This window comes from Haemaphysalis longicornis, unplaced genomic scaffold (assembly GCF_048455015.1).
Source record: "Haemaphysalis longicornis isolate Haplotype H1 unplaced genomic scaffold, Haemaphysalis longicornis Haplotype H1 scaffold_10, whole genome shotgun sequence".
Lineage (NCBI taxonomy): Eukaryota > Metazoa > Arthropoda > Arachnida > Ixodida > Ixodidae > Haemaphysalis > Haemaphysalis longicornis.
The window spans coordinates 112,916,048-112,939,733 of record NW_027526204.1 but is presented as its reverse complement, the minus strand read 5'-3'; the positions used below and the strand labels follow the sequence as shown (position 1 = coordinate 112,939,733).

The 23,686-nt window shown below is 44.9% G+C and overlaps 2 protein-coding genes across 3 annotated transcripts in view; one reads left to right on the top strand and one right to left on the bottom strand.

Moving 5' to 3' along the window:
• Claspin (claspin) overlaps window positions 1–16,046 on the bottom strand; it is a 32,662-nt gene extending 16,616 nt beyond the window's left edge. The window contains exons 1-12 of one of the 2 annotated variants that reach the window (XM_077690438.1): window positions 14,615–16,046; window positions 12,980–13,145; window positions 11,334–11,714; window positions 9,092–9,156; window positions 7,942–8,208; window positions 6,904–7,149; window positions 5,666–5,823; window positions 4,593–4,711; window positions 3,144–3,184; window positions 1,904–1,997; window positions 913–1,125; window positions 245–412 (exon numbers count right to left, since the gene is read on the bottom strand). In XM_077690438.1, the coding sequence (XP_077546564.1) occupies window positions 245–412; window positions 913–1,125; window positions 1,904–1,997; window positions 3,144–3,184; window positions 4,593–4,711; window positions 5,666–5,823; window positions 6,904–7,149; window positions 7,942–8,208; window positions 9,092–9,156; window positions 11,334–11,714; window positions 12,980–13,145; window positions 14,615–15,602 (2,906 nt within the window). In that variant the 5' untranslated portion in view covers window positions 15,603–16,046. Of the gene's footprint in view, window positions 1–244; window positions 413–912; window positions 1,129–1,903; window positions 1,998–3,143; window positions 3,185–4,592; window positions 4,712–5,665; window positions 5,824–6,903; window positions 7,150–7,941; window positions 8,209–9,091; window positions 9,157–11,333; window positions 11,715–12,979; window positions 13,146–14,614 lie in introns of both variants that reach the window. The other variant, XM_077690437.1, reaches the window with a different exon arrangement.
• A 63-nt stretch (window positions 16,047–16,109) lies between these two features.
• Window positions 16,110–22,442, top strand: Rae1 (ribonucleic acid export 1). Its single transcript, XM_077690436.1, has 9 exons — window positions 16,110–16,472; window positions 16,559–16,651; window positions 17,628–17,714; window positions 17,805–17,891; window positions 18,607–18,678; window positions 20,346–20,453; window positions 21,105–21,281; window positions 21,382–21,576; window positions 22,261–22,442. The coding sequence occupies exons 1-9, from the start codon at window positions 16,281–16,283 to the stop codon at window positions 22,345–22,347; spliced, it is 1,098 nt and encodes a 365-aa protein (XP_077546562.1). The 5' UTR covers window positions 16,110–16,280; the 3' UTR covers window positions 22,348–22,442.
• The last annotated feature ends 1,244 nt before the right edge of the window (window positions 22,443–23,686 follow it).

The window sequence follows — 23,686 nt, the reverse complement described above, 5'->3', positions numbered from 1 at the left end:
CCCTACCATCCAACGTAACAGTTACGACAGACACTACAACTTTGCGCATTACCAAATTGTGCAGCTTACATCTTGACTGGTTAGTTCATTTCCTTCACACAACATCTCGATTTTTTTCAGAAGATGCAAGGCAACCATACTGGCTAGCAGTTGTGCTTACAATACAGAAAAGAAAGAAGGAGGAGGAGGAGGAGGAGGAGGATGAGAGGAAGGGGGAGAGAGCGGGAGAGAGGGGGCGACTCACAAGTGGAAGCGGCCGATCTCCTCCCGAACCTTGTTGGTGTCCTCTTTCTCATCCTCCGCCGCGATGAGGTCGGCCAGCACGCCTTCGTCGTCTTCGGCGTCCTCCTCACCATCACTCCCAACATCGCTCCCAGAAAGCTCGGCTTCGTCCTCGAAAAACTCCTGCAACCTGCAAGGCGCACAAAGGCCGTACAAGAGGCTTTGTAAAGATCTGCAAGACATATAAAAGCAACTCACATGCCTGAGATGGACTAGGCGGTTGCTTTCTAAAGTCCACTTACCAATACACTAGCACGGCTCATTTCAGTAACACAGTTCGCTGCGTTGTGTAAGCACACATAATGTTCGGACTTAAAGAAGCGGGAAGTGCTCAGGTCACATACCCGTCTACAACTACATAACGTTATCACACAGCACACCTTCGTGATAATGCCAACTGTTTTAAATTAGAACTTCCACAGTGCATTGGTTCCCATTATAAATGATATGTCACAAAACGTTACACTGCTCTCTATATAAAGAGTGCTCAAATTATACTACAACAGCAACATGAATCAGTTTATAAAGCACACGCAAAATAGCTCAGAAATTTGAAAATATAACTATTTGTATCATGGCATATGTTTACGCATCGAGAAATTAGGTTAGCACGGTAAGACCTGAACTTACCTGTTTGACTTTTTTGCAACAATTGATAATTCATCGCCACTGCTGTTGTCGACTTCATCATCCTCATTTGGTTCAGCGTGGCTGGCCTCTACCACGTCGTCGTCCTCCTGCTCCTCATCATCATTTAGTTCATTGTGGCCTGCTTCTGGCAAGTCGTCGTCGTCATCACCATCATCATCACCATCTTGATCTTGTTCTGCCTCGTTGGCTTGACTCCTGTGAGGGAAATGTAAGGCAGTTCAGCAAGAGCTGTTCGGGTTTCTCCAGAGTAAAACAGCAGTCCCAAGGTAACTCCATCGTTAGACACCAAACTGAACAACGACAAGTCGCTAGTGCTGCATGCTAAACCCTGGCACATCGAGTCTTTTTGTTCTCGTCACGTATTGACATAATTTCTGGCTACGTAATTAGCTCGAGTGGGGAAACGAAACGTGCCTCTAAACACAGCTTAGACAGAAATTAAAGTGCTTGGTCTGAGAACGACTTCTGGCTTTAAAGGTATGTTTTATTTAATTTGCGATGTCCTCAAAAACTGGCTGCAAGGTCCCTTTTTCTTTATTCACGTTCAGACGTAATTGATAAAGCATCACTAATCACAATAATACCAAACCACAAAACCTTGTTTTTACCATAAATCATTCACGCACATTGCCCTACGGCACAATGTTCTATTGAAAGAATTTTGGACTATGCGACTTTCTTTTGGCATCCCGCGATTGGAAGTCAACCCGAAACTTACCTGAAGGCCTGTGGATTTTAGATCTAACTTCCACCCGAGCATAAAAATAGTCGTCTACTTTTTGCCAGCCACTAGACCTCAGACTGAAAGGGTCTTCTCATGTCTAGAAGTGGTTGCTCCATTGCCGGAACCTTTTGTGTATCGATAGTTGTAACCACAGTTTAACACGGTCTATGGTCAAGATGGTTTATCACAGTACAAGCCCAGTTGTAATCTAGACCAATAGTTTAACGCCTTAAACTTTGCACTTACCGTGCTGCAAAGCTACCCGAACAGAGGCCGACCAGTTCTTCCATGTCTTGAGACGGGTTTGGAGGCGTGTCCTCCCAGGGCTTGGGAATGTCCTCTAAGAATAAAAAGAGAACACAGCAACAAGTTTGTTGAGGCGTTTTGTTAAACGACAGCAGTAGAAAGTGGAAAGCTACTCCTTAACCAGAATTAAAAACAAGCAGTAGCTTAGAAAGGGAATTGAAGTTGCAATGACCCAGTGCAAGACACTTGGTGTATAATACATTGCATTGCTCCTATAGAACCCTTGAAAACCCTGTCAGACAAAACTTCATGCTTGTTCACGCCAATATTTCATGGATAGATCCAAGCTTTTTTTTTCTTTCTAAGAGCCTGCTGGCTGTGTTTGTTGAGGTGAAACCTTTCATTACCAAAGAAAAAAGAATTTCATGGACATAATACTACTAGAAATTGCTTTTCACTCAAACAAAGCCTTTTGTTGCAAATGAAATCGGGAAGCACGCTATGAAGCTTGGCATCAAAGAAACAAAGACAAAAAGAAAAAAAAAATCACAAGATAGAGTCCCCTGGCAAAGTGAACTTTTGGCAGAAAAAGAGAAATTCTTAAGTCTTCGTGAGAGTGATGCAACACACTTTATACACGCAAGTCAGGACTACCCGCCGCGGTGGCTCAATGGCTAAGGCGTTGCGCTGCTGAGCACAAGGTCGCGGGTTCGATTCCCGGCCGCGGCGGCCGCTTTTCTGATGGAGGCGAAAAGCAAAAACGCCCGTGTGTACGAGATTTCGGCGCACGTTAAAGATCCCCAGGTGGTCAAAATTAATCCGGAGCCCTCCACTACGGCGCGCCTCATCGCCTGCGTTGCGTCGGCGCGTTAAACCCTACAATCAATCAATCAGGACTACGTTAGACAATTTAGAAAATTCTACATGATGGCCTCAGAAACACCTCCTTATACGATGTGCTATATTATCATCAAAACAACTTGGAGGTTTATAAAGCTTAAAATTGGACAATGTACTTTGGTATTATCAATGACCACATAATGTAAATGCTCGGTGTGTAAAAAAAAAATACAATAAAAAAAATCATGGTGGCAGCCTTGACTGGCAGGTGCCAGTCAAGACTGCCATTGACTTATAGTTTGAAAGCACGAGCTGGTACAGTAACAGAAAGCAGTTTATGCTTGTCACAATGACAATGAATGACAAAATGTTCGACTTAGGCTACTGAAGATTGTCTTACCTGAAAACTGCCTCCGAAGAGACCTGCAGGCCGTCAGAGACCTGGAATGATGGCATAAACCATCAGCCCCAACTTCTTGCAAAAACACTTTGACAGCCTTATGCAGTGGGGGTACAAAATGTCACCAAATCCCACAGTCTTTCAGGGTTCTGTTAAAACTTTTCTTTAAACTGGGTGTGGTTACCTTTTGCATGCAGCTTCTTTTTTTTTTTTCTGCGGTACTCCTGGTCAACCAATCCACAGCAGGAACTTCAGCACAGAATTCACAGTGATTGAGACAACTCATCAATCCCATACAATTGAACAAAAACATCAGGCGATTCTCTTACACCACTTAATTAAGAAAAGAAGAAGTACTGGTAACAGCAGCACATCAAAATTTGCAGAAAAACCCACGCACGTTGAAGAAACGCGGGTGGCATTATGTAAGACTGCAGCTTTACGCTAGAATGTGTCCATGGACCAAAGGCGACTCTGGCACAAAGTCCAAATTGGAGTTTTACGTGTTTGCATAAGCTTTCACTAAAAATTTTCTGCTGAATATTGCGCTGGCTGGAAGAAAGAAAAAAAAACACTGAATAATATCAACAATTTAACAGCTCGGTCATTGCGTGACAGACTTTGGTATAGCCACGTACACTGTATCAATGATGCTTGACTGTACGACAATTTAGACCATCACCTGGTACACGTTATTACGGGGGGACATTGGTCTCGAGAACCGCAAATTTTCCGAAGGAAATCAATTTTACGTATTTATTTTATAGCGGTCTACAAGTCCTACAGATGCACCTGCAAAATATTACAGCTGTACCTTGAGTATTCACACAGCCGTTGCATTCTGAAGTCCCCAAAATGACTAATTTTGCTTGTGCTTCCAACATTCGTGGCTTGTTTAAACCCGATTGTTTCTTTTTCTATAAGGTCAACTGTTCGGTACAATAGCTTAGGACTTACTAGCCACATTTGCAATGTTCTTCTGCATTCAAAAGCTCATGAATCAAATAGTGCATTAAAACCACAAAAACATTAAATTTCTGTTGGCTAGCACAAAATCTTGCACGGTTTATTTTACGAAAATTTTAGTATTTGCTCAACTGATATTTAATATGGTTATAGCATTTGCAGTAGCAATGCTAAGATAACTTTTATGGTATTGTTACATTCCCCAGTCCTTCTAAAGAACAAAAGTATAGAAAGTATTCTAGTACTTAGCAGGTAGATAATGAAAAATTTGTCTGGAAAAGATTGGGTGTTGCATAACGTGTCGCACAACTTGCAACTTAGCCCACGTAGCCAAAATCCGACTGTGCATTTGAGCTTGGGATGTTAAAATAGACTGGATATATAAATCTCAAGCATGCAGCATAAAAAATTACAAGAATTTCCTTAAAACCAATGTCCCCATTATTTTTTTTTTTCCGAGAAAGGCATCGAGGGGAAACAGACCCAGATGGTGGCGCCAGCGGGGAGAAGGCCAAAGATGGAGTCCTCGAAGAAACAGTCGAGCACAGGGGGCTCTCTTGAAAGCTGCTCGATGCGGATGCACTTCCACGTCGAGGCGTGTCCTGCGAAAGAGCATTGCACGGGGAATTGCAGCTTGCCAACCCTAAACTGCGGTACCTGAGGGCACCGGAGGTAGTCAAACATTACGGAAAGACTTTTTCTGCACACAAGCTTTGTCACTTGCCGTTCAAGTGGCTTATGTTAGCGCAACTCCATGCCCCCCAAAGAGAGAGAGAGAGATATGGAGAGAGACGGGGAGAGAGGGAGATAAAGATGGAGAGAGAGCAGCAAGAGAGATGGGGAGAGAGTGGAGAGAATGGAGACAGAGATAGAGGGAAGAGAGAACGAGATATGGAGAGAGAAAAGGGGAAAAAGAGAGAGAGATGGAGTGAGGAGAGAGGGGGAGAGATGGAGAGAGAGAGAGGAGGAAGAGAAGGGACAGAAAGAGGAGAGAGAAAAAAAGAGGGGTGAGAGGGACGAGATATGGAGAGAGAGATCAGAAGAGAGAGGAGGAGAGATATGGAGAGAGGGAGGGAGGGACAACACACACGGACAATTTACTGAACACTGAAGACTCATTGATAAAAAACACACCCCTACTCAGCTTACCGTACCCTTAGCCTTTCAGCAAGCCTGGCATGCACAGACATACAAGCCTCAACAACAAACAAAAACAAAAGGTGGAAGAGGGTGCCACTTTGCAGTGAATCAGCAACTGGAATTGGAGAACACTTTCAGTGTACGTACATAGCGTCGGGCCAACAACTTAGGTTAACGCAAAAATGTGCAGGGACGAAGCCAGCCTGAGTGCAAGTAGTTCCTCTCTAACGACACACATTAGTGTGTAGATGCACAAGCGAATGAGTTTGTGGATGAATGCGACAGTGAAACAGCAGAGCCTAACCACTCTGAAAGAGCCTTCAGTAGCAGCACGCAATGTTGCACCGATAATGTCGACAGGGAGTTGTCTGGTAAAAAGCTACCGAAAACTCAAAATAAATAACCCTGCCTCTTACCGTTTTGGACTGCGTCCGAGGGAGACCTGTGAGGGGGCTGAAGAGCTCCACTTCATCGGACTGAAAAGTCCGGAGTCTGGAACTTTTATGGCTCTGGGGAGTCTCCACCGTTTTCTCCTTGTTGGCTGTCAGTGGTGTGTCTGCCAAGCCCTCCACGCCTTAACGCAAACACAGAAAAGCGAAATGCGTGAGAAAAGGACTCCCATGAATACCAGTGCAGCGAGAAAATGTGTACAAGTGGGTATGCGATAGTGCAGGTAGACAGTAACAAAACCACTCAACTGAAAATCGACCAGAAAAAGAACTTGCAAGAAGTTTCGATGTTCGTTAGCGCCATAATGAGTTGGTCTCAAAGTCAAAATTTAGTGCCTTTGAAGGAACTATGTTTAGTAGCGCTGCTGCACCCCTCTGCACAACTCCTGCCCGTCACTGTAGTGCTGAAAAATATTTCCCGCATTTTTTGGGGGTTATAAAAACATTTTTTTTTTTGTGGCTGGAATGTAGCTCAGTGGGTTCCCAACGGCTAGTTCTTTCGAATTGAACATAGCTGCATTTTGTCTTTGTGGCCGCTTTAAAGGAGCCATGAAGACAAAATACAAGTTTGGTTTATTAGAAAGAGTGCTTAGTCCCGATAACAACGATACCAATATCATCGCAATCTTCGAACAAATAACTGAGATATTAAAGAAAACGTGTGAAGCAGTCGCGACCCCCTAGCCAATTTCCCGCAACTTTTCTATGACGTCACGGAACCTTGTTTGTGCGATTGGCGGCCGCCTAACTGACCTGTCGCGACGACACATGACTGGACGTCTCTAATGGGGCCTCTAGTTCCATTTGAGCGCATCACTTGAATGCTAACGTGCAGCTAATGCACTGAAAATTATGTTTTATTGTTGGCCCGTATGACGTCATTCTTGCTCATAACACGTCACTGTGGCGCAAAATTTGAAAGTTTTTAAGTACTTCTTGCTTTTTTTTTTGTTACAAAAACATCTTTTGTGGCTCTAATGGAACTGAGTGAGATACTGAATCATAGTTCTTTCAAATTAAACGAAGTTGTATTTTCTCTTCATGGCTCCTTTAACATGCAGCAAAACCTTGGCACACTAGAGTTTTTCGTATTCCACTCCGTCAGAAAAAAAAACAACCACCCTGGCCACCGCAATGCTGTAACGTTGGAGGAGGAATTGCAGAAACGGTGGGTTGCCGATCGCACACCCATAAGCATAACTCACACGGCTCGTCCTCAGTGGCAGGTTGGTCGGCATCATCCTCGATCCCCAGGAACGGGGGCATCTCCAAATGCAGCTCAGCATCCGAATCTTCTTCCTCGTCCCCAGCCTTCTCTGCACGGGGCTCCTCGTCTCCTGCTCCATCCTCATCCTCATCATCCGACAGAGGGTTCACTTTCTTCACCTTCCTCTTTTTGAGTCGGAGGACCAACTCCTCGTCTGAGCTGTCTCCGTCGTCTTCCTCGTCACCTGTCCGGTAAAGATGCAATCACTACTTATCTGTTCACAACCCAGTACACCAATGTGAAAACACCGCACACACACACACAAAAAAAATGAATAAAGCACACCATATAAGGAAAAATGTGGATATATAAACACATTGCACACTATGTGAAATTTTCCTGGAAATCCCGCAACGTCGAGTACCCAAATTACAGGATATGCTAGAATCAGTCAAAGTGAGTACCAAATGAATAATCATGTTACTCGAAGTAACTGAACACCCACCCATACCAGGGACACAAAATGACATTTACTGTTAGTTTCAGAACCACTTCTACCAGTTCAGTGGGCATCTTGTTTTATTTGTTCTCTCTTAATCAAAAGCGAATACCTTATAAAGGAACAGGGAAAGAATATCAACTGGGTAACGATGCATTCTATCCATGCCTGTGTACCTGTAATGCAAAGCTGTATCCCTGAATTGTAGCCCCACGGCTACATTTAGGCCACCGTTTTCAAACTTGAGACCACAAACTTGCAACACTACTAGACCAAATAAATCAGAAAGCGTGTTACCTGTGGACAACAAAAAAAACCGACCTATCTTTAAAAAAATCTAAAAATAAAAACCTTACAAATAAACAAGATATATGGCAATAAAAGTGGTTCAAACGTGGAAATCCACATTTCTCCTGAAATCACTGAGACGCCAGCATGACAGGGAAGAACATAAAACAACAGCACTGAACCATCAACAATTTTCGCAAAAAGAGAATCCTGGGAATAGCACAGGTGATGATGATCATTGACATTTACCTGAAGATGCTTCAGAGGCGTCTGGTGCATCTTTGTTCTTTTTTCCTCTCTCTTCTTCTCCATCTTCCTCCTCCTCCTCCTCCTCTTCATCGAAGTCGTCCAAAAGTGACAGGGGAGACTTCGGAGGATTGTCAAGGTTGCCTGCACCTGACGGGATCTCCTCGTTGTCGAGGCAGCGCTGCAAGTAGCGCTGCTCCCGCGACCGATTGCGCTGCTGCCGCACTTTTTCCAACAGCTTCTCCTTGAGGACCGTGAGTCGACTGACGCCTGGAAACGAGTTTCGGAAAGACTTCACCAGCTTGCGTCACGGACTGAAATGGTTTGATTAATTGCAGACGATGAATCTGTGTTGATCTGTACACCTGTGCTGACATTTATGCAGCCATGATATCTTGAATTTGACTGTCGCAAGTTTTAACTCTGTGCCCATGCTACTTATTTCATTTAATAATTTTTCTTGTTGTTTTGCTTTGCTTGCACCAGCAAGTGAACCTGTGTTTATATTTACGTAATCGCGATGATTTTTTGCTTTTCACTGCACCGAATATTGCACCAAATTTGTGATTTTTTATGCTTTAATTCCAATTGTCTGCAACACGTTTTTTTTTTTTTTTTTTTTTTTTTTCAGAATCTGCACATTGTTTGATTTTTAAATGTGACTCCACTCCTGTAATAAGCCCTGAACGGGATTGACAGTATCCTGAAATAAACAAATAAACTAAAATGGATGACACGTTATTTTAGCTTTCGTAGATTTATCTGAGGTTGAGAAAGAATGCGCATCAGAGTGTTGACTGTGTCAAGTCGCAGCCTTCACATGCCACAGGGATTAGCTTAAGTAAAAACGGGCCAAAACTACATCTTGCACCAAAACTGGACCAAACCAATTTAAAAGCTCGTTAACTACTACTAATAGCGAAATGACCTCCCCAACAATCTTAAAAATATGCCCAGTAATAAAAATACATCACAAAAAAAAAGCAGAGACCGGATATTGCTGAAAAAAAAATATATATATATAATACAGCATCAAAGCACTTATGCTGTGAATCTAGGTACCAGTGGTCCGAAAGCTGAAACTGGTGCAGAGAAACTGTTGACTGTTCTTTCAAATCATAAGCAAGGCGAAAAGTCATGACCGGCAACTGACCTTTTTCCGGCACAGTGCATCCTTCTATGACACCAGGTACTACAATGGCATTGGTCTTGATGGTTCTGAAAGGAGGCGAGATGCCGTAAGTTTTAATCATCTATTACCAGTTCCACCCAATCTATTGGGGGCAACTAATTTGTAAGGACAATTTTTATCACTGCAGCTTCTGTATAAGTACTATTACATATCTGGCGATTTTTAGATGACAAGCTTAAGAGTTCAGCATCCCTTCCAATATTTTGTTAGTAGCTTCTATTTAGCCGTCAATTTAGCTGTATTCTTCTGCTTTACTCAGTCCATCTACAAACTCAACTTAGAGACAAGCAGCCCAAATAATAGAGGCGCGCGACCTAAGTACCAACCCATATACTGTAGCATTAAGACGCATAGGAATTAAAAGCAAAGCTTAAGACAAGGATGACTTCTCAGCATGCAATAACGTGTTACTATTTTATGAGACAATAAAAGAAAGTGCAAGATAATTCCCCTTTTCTTTTGCAGTAGGAGTGGCTAAGACAGAGGCACAGCATTGCGTTTATTCTTCCATTACTTCAAAGCCCTCATAACACACTAAACACTTAGACATGGCCCTTAAAACTACTTCTTTTAATTGTTAAGTAATTTCTGTTAAACTTGTCAGCCTTGCTGCATTTCCCCCACTGATTTCAAATGTGGCATTATTTTTTAGTTGGCCAATTAGTTACCAAGATAATTGGAGATAATTAGCCATTTTTGAAGGAACAGTAGATAAAACAGTGTTGTCCATAAAACCGCAATCTTTACATTTTCCAACACTATGAACTCTCGTGAGTGCAATAAGACAATCAGTTTGTTGATGCATTGCTAGGGACTAATTTTACAGCTCATTAAACTTTAGTGTTTGAAATGGGCACTCAAAATGGTTCCTTGCCACTGGTTATCATTCTGTCTATCTGGTCTGTAGCAGAAGTATTGAAGTTCAGGCCTGGAAGGCAAAACCAGTTTTTCTGGTTTCCATCTTTCAAACCCAAACTTCAAATGGTCATAACTTCTGCTACAGACCAGATAGAATGATAGTGTTAGTCTCATTGCACTCCTTGATTTGTGCACAGTTCACTGGTATTTTGTTCAGCTGCATCCCTCCAGCTGATTTTTTTACAAAGGCTGTCAAAAAATCAAAAATAAAAATCCAAAAAAATTTGAATGTATTCGTTTTACACAAAAACACATTTACATCTACAATCATAATGACAAACTACATATGCCCCCCCCCTTCCCCCCCCCCCCCCCCAAATTTTCATCAGCACAACAGCAAAAATAACTTCCTTGGTTTAAAGGCGCCATGAGGACAAAACACAAGTTCGGTTCATTCGAAAGATTGCCTCGATAGAATCATACTGACACCACTGTTAGCACACACTTCGCTCAAATAAGCTACATAACTAGGAAAAAACAGAATGGCCATGTGACCCACTAGCTCATTTCCCGCAACAGAACCTATGATGACATATGAGCCCAGCTGTGCGATTGGCTGAGGACGGGAAAAGCAAACGCAAATTAGGCATGGCTTATAGGCTTTCCGAATGAACTATTTGCATATTTATATGCATATTTATTTTACAGCAGTAAGAATGGTGCGGTAAACAATGAAAGTTACAAAAACGCACATAAGCATAGAAGTACCGATGCGCACTGCTGTCGGTACTGGGCGCACTATGCTTGTTTTAGCTGCACAGCAGTACACCGCTTTGAAGTTGTTTTGCAAGACACTGGCCGATTACGTGACCCTGTTTGTCGAGGATACCCCAGGTTTCACAAGACGATCACTTTTTAAAGTAACGAAAACAAGAGAGGTGCAATTATGCTCAAAAACAAAGCAATGGTGGACAACGGTTCGTGAATGACTTTAGCAGCACCATCTGGGAGGGCTGACGGACAGCAAGGCTGCAAACCCGAATGACGCAGTGGAAGTTTGCTTGAATACACATGCTTCTGACGTCATTGCTGACATTACGAAAACCCACGATTTGGCGGGAGAATCAAAATTTTAACCTAAATTGATCATTTTCTCAGTGAACATGGCAGCATTTGCTGCCGGACAAGCGCTGGGGGCACTATAAAACGCGAAATCTTTCGAATAAAACAAACTTGTATTCTGTCTTCATGGGAAACCTTCAAAGGGAAACACAATCACAATCCGGCCACTCATCCCAAGCTAGTGATGCGGAAAGTGAGGGTGATTCTCAAAACTCCGACTCACTCCTTCTTGATCCTGGCTTCGTCAACCTTGGAGTGCTTCACCAGCCTCTTCAGCAGGGAGTCCACACCTTTCGGTTGGTCGTCCCCTTCGTCTGCTAGGAGTATTACGGGATCCTTGCTGAGACAGGGCACAGTGTTTGAAGCGAGCGCCGCCAATGCGCGCCGACGCCGCGCAGACAGAAGCGGCACATCAACCTTTTCGTTGGCACTCGACTGCGGGCTCTTGTTTTCATCACAAGGCTTGTCTTCAGGGCACGGTTTCTGAGGAGACGTGGCACTGAAGCTCACAGGCACGTCGATGTCCTTCCGAACCTCTGAATCGGCAGGTGCAGCAGAAGACGTGGTTGGCACTTCGTCATTTGGTTGATTCATGCTGCTTGAGCTGCACGTGGAAATGTATGAAGTGAACAAACATGAAACACTGCATCAACACACCATGCACGTGTTTCTCAATAACAGTTGCACGGACATCACGTTTTCGTGCACCATTAAATTGTGTCACAAGTTAGCGCAAGAAAATTTACCCTGTTAATTTTTAAAAAATCAAACCCAGTTCCTCCCACCTAGTGGGAAATCTGCTGGAAGAGCAGAGTTGTGGTTCTTTTGGGTCAGCTCGAATGTGAATGGGAGCTCGGCCGGGAACAGCAGCACCGCTGTCGTGCGAATTCATCATTTGCACAAAAGAATCGGCAACTAAACATCAGCGGCGTGAGCGGGAGGGAGAACTCGCCCATGCGAGACCACTGCGCCCTCTATCAGTGGGTCTGAGAACCAGTTTCTGTGCGTCCACCTGCGTGACGCACGAACTACAGCAGACATACGAAAAGGCTCGACCTACAACAGCTCCACTGCTAAAAAAATTAATAAAAAAGCCGTTCCACTCAATGTGAAAGCTGGCGGAAGTGCAGATCAGCGATTAGGCGTAATGGGCTGTGACGCCGTTATCTGCTCACTATTACCACTCATCATGCTCTTCGCCGCCCTGTCTCCTTCCTCTCCCGATGAATTCAACAAAAGTTTGTCCAATGGATTTCAAATTTCCCGCCTTCGCAGTGCTCGTGCGCCCCCTGCCTGAAACTGTGCCAGCGGGAGTTCTGTTATTTTTGTGCTTGCGTTTCCTCCCGCATGTGCCGGTGTAGCACTGCCACTTTTTTCGCTTACTCCCGTAAAAACCAACTCAATGAGCGTTCTTAACTAAATGAACGCGGGCGCTGCCGGTTCAGTACGTATATTTCGCCTCAAACGTGCCTGCAGTTTTCTTTGCACTCAACAACAGGGATATGTGTGAGAAGCGCCAGTGGTTCAAGAGTTTGGAACGCTCATGACTATTTAAACCGCTTGGCTTTCGAAGCCTCTGGGTTATGCCGCTACGACGGAACACCGTGTGGCTCTACTTGGGTCCAGCAAGCAAGCTATGACAAGGCGAGCCCCTAAAGTGCTCTGCACTTAAAATTCACAAAAAGCAGTGAACGTCGATTGCTGCACGAGATGAACAGTCAACAGTTAGTGGAACCCGTCACTGCCCTGCATTTGACAAGCCTCCAAGCTCATCAAACTTCGAGGGAACAGAAATGTGTCATAAGGGTCTCAGCAGTAGTGCTTCAAGGATACAAAAAACAAAGCTGGGTTATTCGGAAGAAAACATACCTCAATGCTGCCGCAGGAGAATCGGAGGTTGCTAGCGGAGGATCGCGGGTCTCCTCTTCCTTTTTGCACTCGGGGTATGGCTGCGATGTACCACTGCGCCTTTGCTGAAGGAAAGCCTTCAAGCTCAGCCTTTCTGGCTCGTGGTAGGGCAGCGACATCTCCCGTTCTGCGTGGCAGCCAAGAACAAGGTGCCTGATTAACAAACGAGACGTTTTAAAGTGAGACGTTTTCCAGTATCCTGAAATGCAAATCCTAACTAATGCATGATGGGGTTATTATAAACCGGTCCCGGTTTCATGACGACAGGAGCCAGAGATTGCAATTGAACTGTTTGCAATGTATTGCTTTTGTAGCTACATTTTCTACATATTGGCATTTATTGTAGCACGCACGGCTGCGCCCCATACAATCTGCTGTGACCTCCCCTTTATTTTTTAGTTATGGAATACCAACATGCCCGGGACGCTACCCTTATTAAGTTCACCACCAATGATGTGCTTATAAAACCAACAAAATTTGGCCTGCTTAAAAAAAAAGCGGCTATCATTCCATGGTTAAAAAATGCGCGAAAGATACTTTGAATGTGCTCGCAGTTTAAGCGTCAATTTTGACTTTAAACATTAACTTGCTCAAAGATACAGCAGTTGAGGTTAAGAGTAGAGATGCAGCACAATCACGGGTATGAATAAAAGTATTCTACATGAAAGTGAATTGGCTGTACACTCAGGCTGTACACTAAAGTAGTTGTACTGTTTTGGAAAATAAGTTTCGAACCCCGGAAACTTGAACTTGTTTGATATTATGCAAGTTTCTAAAGAGGGCTATGCTGTAACCCATACCATTGCCTGTCCTGGCTGTTCTATCATTACGACTGCTTCCCAATCTCCTCCAAATTTGTTGAGACTGCATGTGACAGCGTGTGTGTATAGATGATGGAGTGTGCCTAATGAATGTTTGCCTTGAATATATGGAATATTAGAAGTGGGAGCCACATTCCTCCAAGTGAACTACTACTATTTCAGCTAAAGTGGCAAACGTTTTTTTTTTTCACTCTTAACGATATTGCATTAAATAGTTTAATAATGTGACAAAGCAAGGCACGTCTGTGGCTCCATTTCTCAATGCATGCACGCACGCATGGATAAGTGGAATTCAGCCTAGCTTGACCTGTGGGTAATGGTTAATGCATGTTACAGGTGTCTGCTCGTTGGTTTGCACTGGATTAATCATATGCAACAAACCACAGTGCTTTTTGCCGAATCAAGACTCAGGAAACGCCCAGCTAAACGTGAGGTGAGTGTTATGCAGCTGGTTATTTTACAAGCACGTTTAGCCCAGATAGAACTTTTAATTGGTACAACCATGTCTCCCTTGAGACAAGCAATACTGGGTCATGAAATAACCTGCATTGACATCACAGGACATCGACTTTCCAGGATATCCAAAATGCAGCGATTGCTAGAGAGAGAGACGGATCTTTAATCTGTCTGGCAATGTTTGCTGAGCTAAGATGACTAGCTTGCTATGCCAGATGAATATGGCAGTGATGACGATGAAAGTGGCAATGATGTTAGTACTGCTGCTTTACTTAAACGACAAGCTCTGCAAACAACGAACAGATCACCATGTCCTTACCTCGAGCCATCCTCTGACTCGTGGAGTATATTTCGCGGAGCTCTTCCATGGCTTTTTTGGCAGACTTGCGTGCGGGTCCTCTGTCCTTTTTCTTGGCGGTGGATTCGGCGTCCGCCTCCGACTGAGCCCCGCTCGCGCCTTCGTCGTCACTGTCACCGGATGCCCCGCCGTCAGATGAAGGTTTTTTGGGACTGGCGCGAGGGGAATCGGGGTCTCCTCCCGATCTATGACCACTTGCACTGTCATTGTCACCGGCAACGTCGGAGTCATCCTCGTCGGAGCTGTAGCAAAGTCGACGGACGGCCGAACTGAACACATCCTCGTCCTTTTTGGTTTCTGCCGCGCTTTCCACGGGATTGCCGTCGTTCGATTTTGACTTTCCTGAAGAGCCATCTTCATCGTCCGAGTCGATCAACCTGTTGCTGACCTTCTTTTTGCGATCGGCGCGTACGCTGTCGTCTTCCAAACTGTCTCGCGCTTCGAGGACGTCTTGACCGGAAGCGCCATCGCCAGCGGGGAGACCAGTCTGTGGTAATGCATCGACTGCTGGCTCGTGTGCTGAGAGAGTTGAAGCATCCGCAGTTGTTGGGGACTGGTCAGCTTTTGTATACTCTTCAGCGCACGTTTCGGGAGTCTTTTCTTCGGAGCCGAAAGCCCCGCTTTCTTGAATAATCGACGTAGAAGCGGCGCCGTGCGAAGATTGCGGTTGCGCATCCGATCCAGAAGGCACTGTCTCTTCGTCTAAAGCCGACTCTTGTGTTTCAGGAACCACTTCAGAACACTCGGAATCTCCCTTGTTTTGTGCCGGCGCTGACACAGATTCGGCGGTGGACACCGCTTCTGCCTGCGAGTTTATCGACTGCGATTCGGAGGTCGGATCTGTGCTTTCGGAAAATAAAGATTTATCTGAAGCCTGCTCTGACCCACTTTGGAGCAGATCCATTGCGATGTCATAAAAGAAAGACGGGTACTTCATGCTAAAAGCCATGGCGCAAGGAAAAGCTTACCTAAACTACAGTGAAGTATACCTAAACTGACGACACTATTCGGAATCGAGGCTCACTAACAACGTTCCTAGACGAACGTTACTCACTACAACGCACACTGCCAAGCGTTTGGAGCGGCTAAACGCGCCCAGAAAAAGTACTTGCGGTGTCATGCAAACACGTTGAAAAGCATTGCTGATAAACTATTCACTGAGGAACATTTTGCCGCGAAAACATTTTCCCGCCAGCTGGTGAATGACTGACTGTAGGGCGCGCTGCATTCGAAACAACTTAAATTGCTTAACCTGAAGCTCAAGAGGCTGATTACAACAAATAAAAGTTCTAGCTCATGCATAGCTTAAAATAGTTGTACAGTCGACGTTTATTTGAAGTTAGTTTAGGAGCATTTTCACTGATGGAAACCACAGGGCATCATTTCAACCGATTGTACCCCACCATAGAGTTTCATACAAATAACTTATTGTATGAAACTCTATGTACCCCACCAGTCGCACTGCTGCAAACATCATTTTCAACATGGAGTCACTCATCGCTTGTCGTTGAACCTTCTCAAAAGTTGTTTCTTTTAATAAAAGGACCGATTTAAGGTCGCAGAATTTCTTACTTTAGCCTTTCCCACGTTAAGCTTTAGCCGCTCCGTCGCAACTACACGTACTACCATGTTCAGCACGGCGAGCTCTGCTGTCAACTTCGGCGGCGGCATGTTTTCGGGGGCGACTGCCACCGGCACTCACAACCCGATGAAAGATTTCGAAGTGGTCTCCCCGCCGGACGATTCCATTAGCAGTTTGGCGTTCAGTCCGGCATCCCTGCCGCAAAACTTTCTGATCGCCGGCAGTTGGGACAACCAGGTGAGCGCAGAAGGTGTTGAAGTATTCGACAGGGCGCTCGGAGGCGCTTGACGCGCTGACACGATTCTCCCCCTTTGACTTGACAGATTCGCTGTTGGGAGGTTCAAAGCACCGGACAAACCATTCCGAAGGCGCAGCAGACGCATCAGGGTCCAGTCCTTGACGTCGCTTGGAGCGATGTAAGGCCCGGCTTGTTTTTTGTTTACGCTGCGTGTTCGGGGGAGTTTCTGAGTCGATATAGCGGCACACTGAAGTGTAGATACAAGTTGGCCTCTACCGTTAAATTACAGTGCCGTGAATGAAATAAACCACTCGTGGAAACAGGAGCTGAAAATGCCAAAAGAGTGGAAAATAGGTCTTGGCAGCCCGCACGCTTTCCCGCATCGATCTGCAACGTCGCAAGTCGTGAATGGTGAAATTGGATTAGTGGAGCCTGTTTAAGCAGGTTCCTGAAGTTAGCGTAATATCAGGTGCTTAAAAGTGTAAATTAAATGTATGCGGGAACTCTTTGTGAGCACGTGTGTTTCAAAAAGGGCCGAACTTTAGCTCTTAAACGTTATTAAGCAGGGTTTTTTTTTCGCCACAAGTGCTGGTAAGATTTGTTTCAGTTTCGATTTCGGTCCAGTGTTTGGTGTAGTCCTGAGTACCGCCAGAAGACGTGCGAGTTAGCCCGAGAGCTATTGTACGCAAACGAAGTCAAATTTTCTTTGACATAGACGCAATGCAGATGTCAGCAGCACGGACAAAAAGCCAATGGAAAGCGACTTCATGGAGTCCGTGCCCCCTACACCTCTGGAAAAACTCCGAGCTTACTGGCGCAGTAGTCTATATGACGGGTCCGGCCGTCAGTCAAAGTGCTGGGGAACCACACAAGACCTTGCTGAAAATGCATTGGATAACTCCATAGGCTGTCTTTCCTCGCACTGCGCGATGTGACCTCTTGCGTCACATATAAATGGAAGAGAACCGAAATAGAGATATGACAGGTTTAATCATTTATTTCCGAACAAACACAGCATCGTCTGCTGTTGAACAAAAGCCGAAATACCTTTCCAACAATTAATACAAAATGTAATTCAGCCTTTGGTGTCCCCTTAAAAAGCTCCCGCTTTTGCCATTCCGAGTTGTAACAGCAGTCTGCTGCTTTCCATGCAGGACGGAAGCAAGGTTTTCTCGGCGTCCTGTGACAAAACAGTGAAGATGTGGGACCTGAACAGCAACCAGGCCATGCCCATAGCCCAGGTCGGTTCATCTTCTTGCACGATAACTTGTTGCCCGTTCCGAAGTCCAGTGGCCGACTCATTGATGCCTTAAATGCACTCGCTGTAACAGCATGAAGGACCTGTGAAGACGGTGCACTGGGTGAAGGCGCCGAACTATTCCTGCATCATGACCGGAAGCTGGGACAAAACACTGAAGGTAAGCGATTCGATTCTTAATATGCCCTTGGGCATTCTGCTTAGCCGTGCACAAAAACGAACGATATATGTACACACCTCAAACTTTCAAATTACTTTTATTGTAATTGCTTCAATAATGGAGTCTTAGATTTAAGCAGCTTATGCATGTGCCCATGTGCTAAGATATTTTGCAACAAAATTCTTACGCTGCGGGTGAGGTTTGAGGCTGAGATACTGCAAGCTTGCAAGACCTCCCATTGGTGTGCAAGGTATTTTCAGGGCCCGCAACTTTGTGCGCAAATTCACGTGATGAAATGTCGTCGCATAAAATAAGACTCAGCAGGCAAGAAATGCGCGTAAAAAGAAAGAGCTTCGAATCGCTAGATGAACAGTAAGCTTTTGACGCACTATAGGCCGACTGAGTTGTTGCTCCTGAGCAACATTTGTCGTCAAAGGGTTAAAAGCTTCTTTTGATGGTGATGATGATTGTTCTGCTTTATACATAGTAGCCTGGTTTAGGCATCCGTCACTTATATCTGGAAGAGACGAGGCTTTTTACGATTCTGCTTCTATAAGTGCGCTAGTTAGGCTCTTTGCTTGGTTGCCCTTTTGGAACTTGGGCCTCAGTTCTCATTGCTGGGCTTCAAGTGTGTGTGCCGATCAAAACTGCCTGTGCATGCTACTGCAGAGACATGCTGGTAACACACTTGTGTCTCTTTTCCCTTCCCCTGCAGTTTTGGGACACACGGACACCACAACCGATGCTCACCATAAACCTTCCAGAACGCTGCTACTGCGCTGATGTTGTAAGTTGAGTAGTGGCACCGCTGGTTTTGTTGCCGCATGTCAGTGATAGGCATTGCTAAAGGGGCCGTGCAGACAAAGCACAGGTTTGGTTCTTTCGAAAGATTGCCTCATTAGAATCGTACTGATGCCACTTGTAACGTAAACTTTGCTCAGATAAGCTACATAATTATGTAGCTATGATGTCATATGTAGCAGCTCTGCGATTGCCTGAGACCGGCAAAAGCAAACGCAAATGAAGCAGAGCTTACAAGCTTGCTGAGGGAGCTACTTACGCTTAAATGTAATACCTATTATTCATTTTACAGCTGTAAGAATGGTGGGGTAAACAGTGGGAGGTAGAAAGTACATGTAGACTAGAAGTACCGATGCGCACTATGCTTGTTTTAGCTGCACAGCACTGCGGCACTTTGGGGTTGTGTCAGACGACACTGGCCGCTTGGCATTAGCGACAATGTCTTACGTGACCATATTTGCCGAGCGAATGCCATGTTTGACGAAACAGTTATTTTCTACCTGAGCAAAAACAAAGCAAAGGCAGGAAACTGGCCACCGTGGTATGGTGGCGCCATCTAGGTTGACTAACAGTAAATGAAGCTCTGCAGCATACGAAGTTTAGCTTGAAGACCTGTTCTTGTGATGTCATTGCAGGATTGCAGGCGTCATAAAAACGCGATTTGGCGGGAAAATCAAAATTTTAACTGAAATTGATTAATTTCTCAGTGAAAAAAGCAGCATCGCTTGCTTCCGGATAAGCATTAGGGGCACTATAAAACACGAAATTTTTCAAACAAAACAAACTTCTATTTTGTCTACATGGCCGAAGGACCTCACCGTGCAAAGGGTTCCGTCTTTCTCTTTCACACTTGCATGTGGGTGAGGGATTGTGAGGTGGATTTGAATCCTTGTGCAGCAACATTCATTTGAAGAATTTGCACTACAGGCTAGCGAGCATAATTTACGGATTTGCAAAGGTGCAAAAAAATGTTGGTGCAATACAGGTAAATGTCATAACAAAGTAATTGCTGTAACAAAGTAAACACGAAAATTTTCCTTTTATTACTGGTAGGGCATGCAGACTATTGTGATAACAAAGCAGCGATTTACACGGGACGGTTTTTGCTCTTGTTTCAAGTTGGTTATAACAACCTTTAACTGTATTACGACCTAACCATTTGGGAACCCAACCTGTTTTTGTGGTGGGCACAAAAGCCAGCAAACGTCTGGACTTCTTGCGTCAAACGTGTGTGTGCAAATTTACTGTGTCGTCGCACGATTGGCTCAACACTGAAATCTGTGCTTGCAGTTTTATTAGTGTGAAAATTTTAGATTGCACTTTTCGAGCATGTCCATTTTGAGTTCAAAGCAACAGATGGTTCTCCTCAGGACTGCTGCAAAGCCATGCACCAGGAATCTTACAAAACGACAGCTTCTGCTTTGTTACTGAGAAAGATTCAAAATATTCTCTGCGAAAATATAAACTTAGTAAGATGCTTCCACAGATACTAAATTCTCTTTTGGTTGGGATGAAATAGTAATTACTGAAGTGGAAAAAAAAGGATTATAACGAGCTACTATAAGGTGTGGCTTCATCCTGTTGCTATAGTGTAGCAGAGAACGTAGACTTATTTGTGTGGACGTGCACCACGCCTCCCTCCCCATTGTGCAGGTGTACCCCATGGCCGTAGTGAGCACCGCAGGCAGGGGCATCATAGTGTACCAGCTTGAAGGACAGCCCCAGGAGTACAAGAAGATTGAGTCTCCCCTCAAATACCAGGTTGGTTTGCCTCATCCTTGCCTCCGAGTGGATTGCATCACGTTCACTGAAAATTGGTGCAGTGCTTGTGTGAAGCTCTGACATCGCATTGAGTCCCTAGACTGGCACTCCCAACCTTGCGGTGAATGTTTGAAGCAGTGCTAGCAATATCTCGTAGCATTTTTGGTTTCCAAGCTAGCCATGGCATAAAAAGGGCTCAACTGTGCAAACGGGCACTTTGGTTCTTTATATACAGTAAAAGCTCGTTACAAGAGACACTCAAGGGACCCGGGAAACTCATCTCCTATAACCAAGGTCTGTTGTGTGCAAAGTTCCTAACATGGCGATCATTGGAAGACCAACCGAACTGTTCTCATTCAAATGTTTCTTATAACCAGTTGTCTCTTATAACAGTGTCTCTTGTGACGAGGTTTTGCTGTAGTAGTATGTGCATGTATTCGTCATATAATGCACTGTTACCACCTGTCCACACGTTTCTTATCCTTCTCAGTTATCTTGAAGCAGGAGCAATGTGTCTTGGTTTCTTTGCTCACCTGCATTTTGCAAATTGTGCGACAGTTGATTGTGGTGAAATACCCGGGTGCAAGTAACCGCTCCCCTCTCTTCTTACCCGCTCTTCCCCCTCCCCTGACTGATGCGATACGTGAACAGCACCGGTGCGTGGCTATCTTCATGGACAAGAAGAACCAGCCGAGTGGGTTTGGGCTGGGCAGCGTGGAGGGCCGGGTGGCCATCCAGTACGTGAACCCGCAGAACCCCAAGGACAACTTCACCTTCAAGTGCCACCGCGCAAACGGCACCACCAACGGCTTCCAGGAGATCTTCGCGGTGAGGGCCTCCGCGATTGGCTTCACTTGATTGATTCGCTTGAATGAGGGACGAAGGTAGAACCGTCGCAAACGCCACTTTTCCCGCCCCCTTGTGCCAGGTGAACGACATCGCATTCCACCCGGTGCACGGCACTCTGGCGACGGTGGGCTCGGACGGCAAGTTCAGCTTCTGGGACAAGGACGCCCGGACCAAGCTCAAGACCTCCGAGCAGATGGAGCAGCCCATCACCCGCTGCTGCTTCAACGCCCGCGGCGAGATCTTCGCCTACGCCGTCAGCTACGACTGGTCCAAAGTACGCCGAGTCAGCGGCATGCTTCTCACGGGGAGAGTTGCTTACTACTTGTGGTAGTTACTGCATTAACAGTTTAGGCCTAACGTTACGCTTCGAGGTTGTTTAAATGTCAAGCTTGATGTGCAATCGTTACTGCATTAACAGTTTAGGCCTAACGTTACGCTTTGAGGTTGTTCAAATGTCAAGCTTGATGCGCGGTCATTACTGCATTAACAGTTTAGGCCTAACATTATGCTTCAAAGTCGCGTAAACATCAAGCTTGATGTGCGAGTAAACAAGTACACCTTTCAGTGGGTTTCAATTATGCCAAACATCTCATATTTAGGGTTAACATTAGTTAGTGTTCAATTTGAGCCTTACAATGTGCCGAGAAATGTCGTCACACTTATTGTGTGTCAAGCCGAAGGTGCGTGTCAATGCTAAAGCTTGGGCCCAACGTTAGGCCAGTAACATACCCACATCGCCTCCTTTCTTCTCCTGCACGTAAACGCTTGGGCGAGTGAGTTATAAACTGGGAAATGCGGGAGGCTTCACAAATGACTCTTCAGCTTATTCATGCGAAATCGCCAAGGTGGGCTAGCACTGGTGACGCTAGAAAGAGTTTAAGCATGTCTTTTTAGGGCTTCCAGTGCCTGCGACCATTGCTTCACCGTACGGTACACTTCATCTGCATTGTGCTCGCAGGGCTACGAATTCCACAACCCCCAGAAGAAGAACTACATCTTCCTGCACTCCTGCTTTGAGGAACTCAAGCCGCGGGCCAAGAAGTGAACAGGCCCCCTCATCTGCCGCCACACACAAGCACACAATGCTGTTAGGGATGAATGTCTACAAGTCATGCATCAAATAAAGATTCGCTGCTCATACACCGCAGACTGTCCAGGCGACCTGCTGGAGAGTGCGCGCGTGGGCCCACAGGTGCTAAGTTCAAGGGTTGCGGAGGATGTAATTTTGCATAGTATAATAGTAGATGCATTATTTCGTAATGTAATGATCTGCCCCCATCCCCTAGCCACGTATGGTGCAATGCGACCAACGTGTCTCGATCACTTCTTGATGGTGTCTGGCCTTGGGCGATTGGCCGAGAAGCTTCTTAGAAGTGAACTGTTGACTACCAGATGGTATGGAACCCCTGTCAACACCATAGTCGACCTTAAAATGGCAGGTTGAATGCCGAGTAGGGCAACTTTTATTCCAAATTCAAATAAATCTCCAGAGAAGAACTTAGGAATGTGACCCACATTATCACTTTTTAGTACAAGGCTACCAAATAAATGCAGTCGTTTAGCTCATCTCGAACTTTTTTTCTTTATTTGGGTGCGTCGAAGGTAGTCCTCTACACCGTTGAGTGCCGAGCTAATTTTTAGCATGGAACTTTATGCCTATGCCCTACTGGAATACCACAGTATGGTGATGTCTGGCACAGTTACCTCTAGTAAGTGAAGCAATGTATAAAACTGCCTTTGCCACCCCATCAAAATATCGCTTAGGTAGCTCTACTCAAGCCTAAAAAATAAAAAGCAGGAGGCAGCTACCGTAGTTTTTCCCCCAATTCCAGTGCCCAAGGCAGGTTTGTTGCCTGATAGCTCAGTGCAAATGTCGTACAATCTTGGCAAGCCATATTCCCTCATTCAAAGTGGCTGCATTTTCTCGGCGCCTTCACTGCTGGATGTAACCACTAGTTGGACAAGTACAACACATGCCTGCTGGTATGTTGCCATTCTCATAAAAGTTATTAGTGCAAGTCAATTCAGCTTAGATCCATTAAGGGAACTCATGGGTATTTGGGACCAAGAAATTGCCCGGAAAAGCATATTTTTAGGTATCACTTTTTACTAAGTGTGCACAAATTTTTCTTTGAAAGGTTGGCACTTCAACAGTACCAGGTACTCATAAAAGCCATACAGCCCAATTTTGAGGAAAAAAAAATTTTTCTTAGTTTTGCTATTTCGCTGCAAGCTGTATTGCATTGATAGGAAATTCTTGAGAGGTACATACTAGCATGTACAGCAGATAGAAATATTTTTTTGCAGTGTAAAGCTGAATGTTTAAGCAATCCAATAAGGGAATCATATTTTGCATTTTGTGTTTAAGTATGTAGTTGTTTATT

What these genes read in the sequence shown, in the direction of transcription:
- Rae1 (XM_077690436.1), top strand. Translation starts at nt 16,281, where the DNA reads ATGTTCAGCACGGCGAGCTCTGCTGTCAACTTCGGCGGCGGCATGTTT. An exon ending in GCTGCTACTGCGCTGATGTT is followed by an intron (nt 18,679 to 20,345) that starts GTAAGTTGAGTA and finishes CCCATTGTGCAG; the next exon opens with GTGTACCCCATGGCCGTAGT. An exon ending in TCAGCTACGACTGGTCCAAA is followed by an intron (nt 21,577 to 22,260) that starts GTACGCCGAGTC and finishes TTGTGCTCGCAG; the next exon opens with GGCTACGAATTCCACAACCC.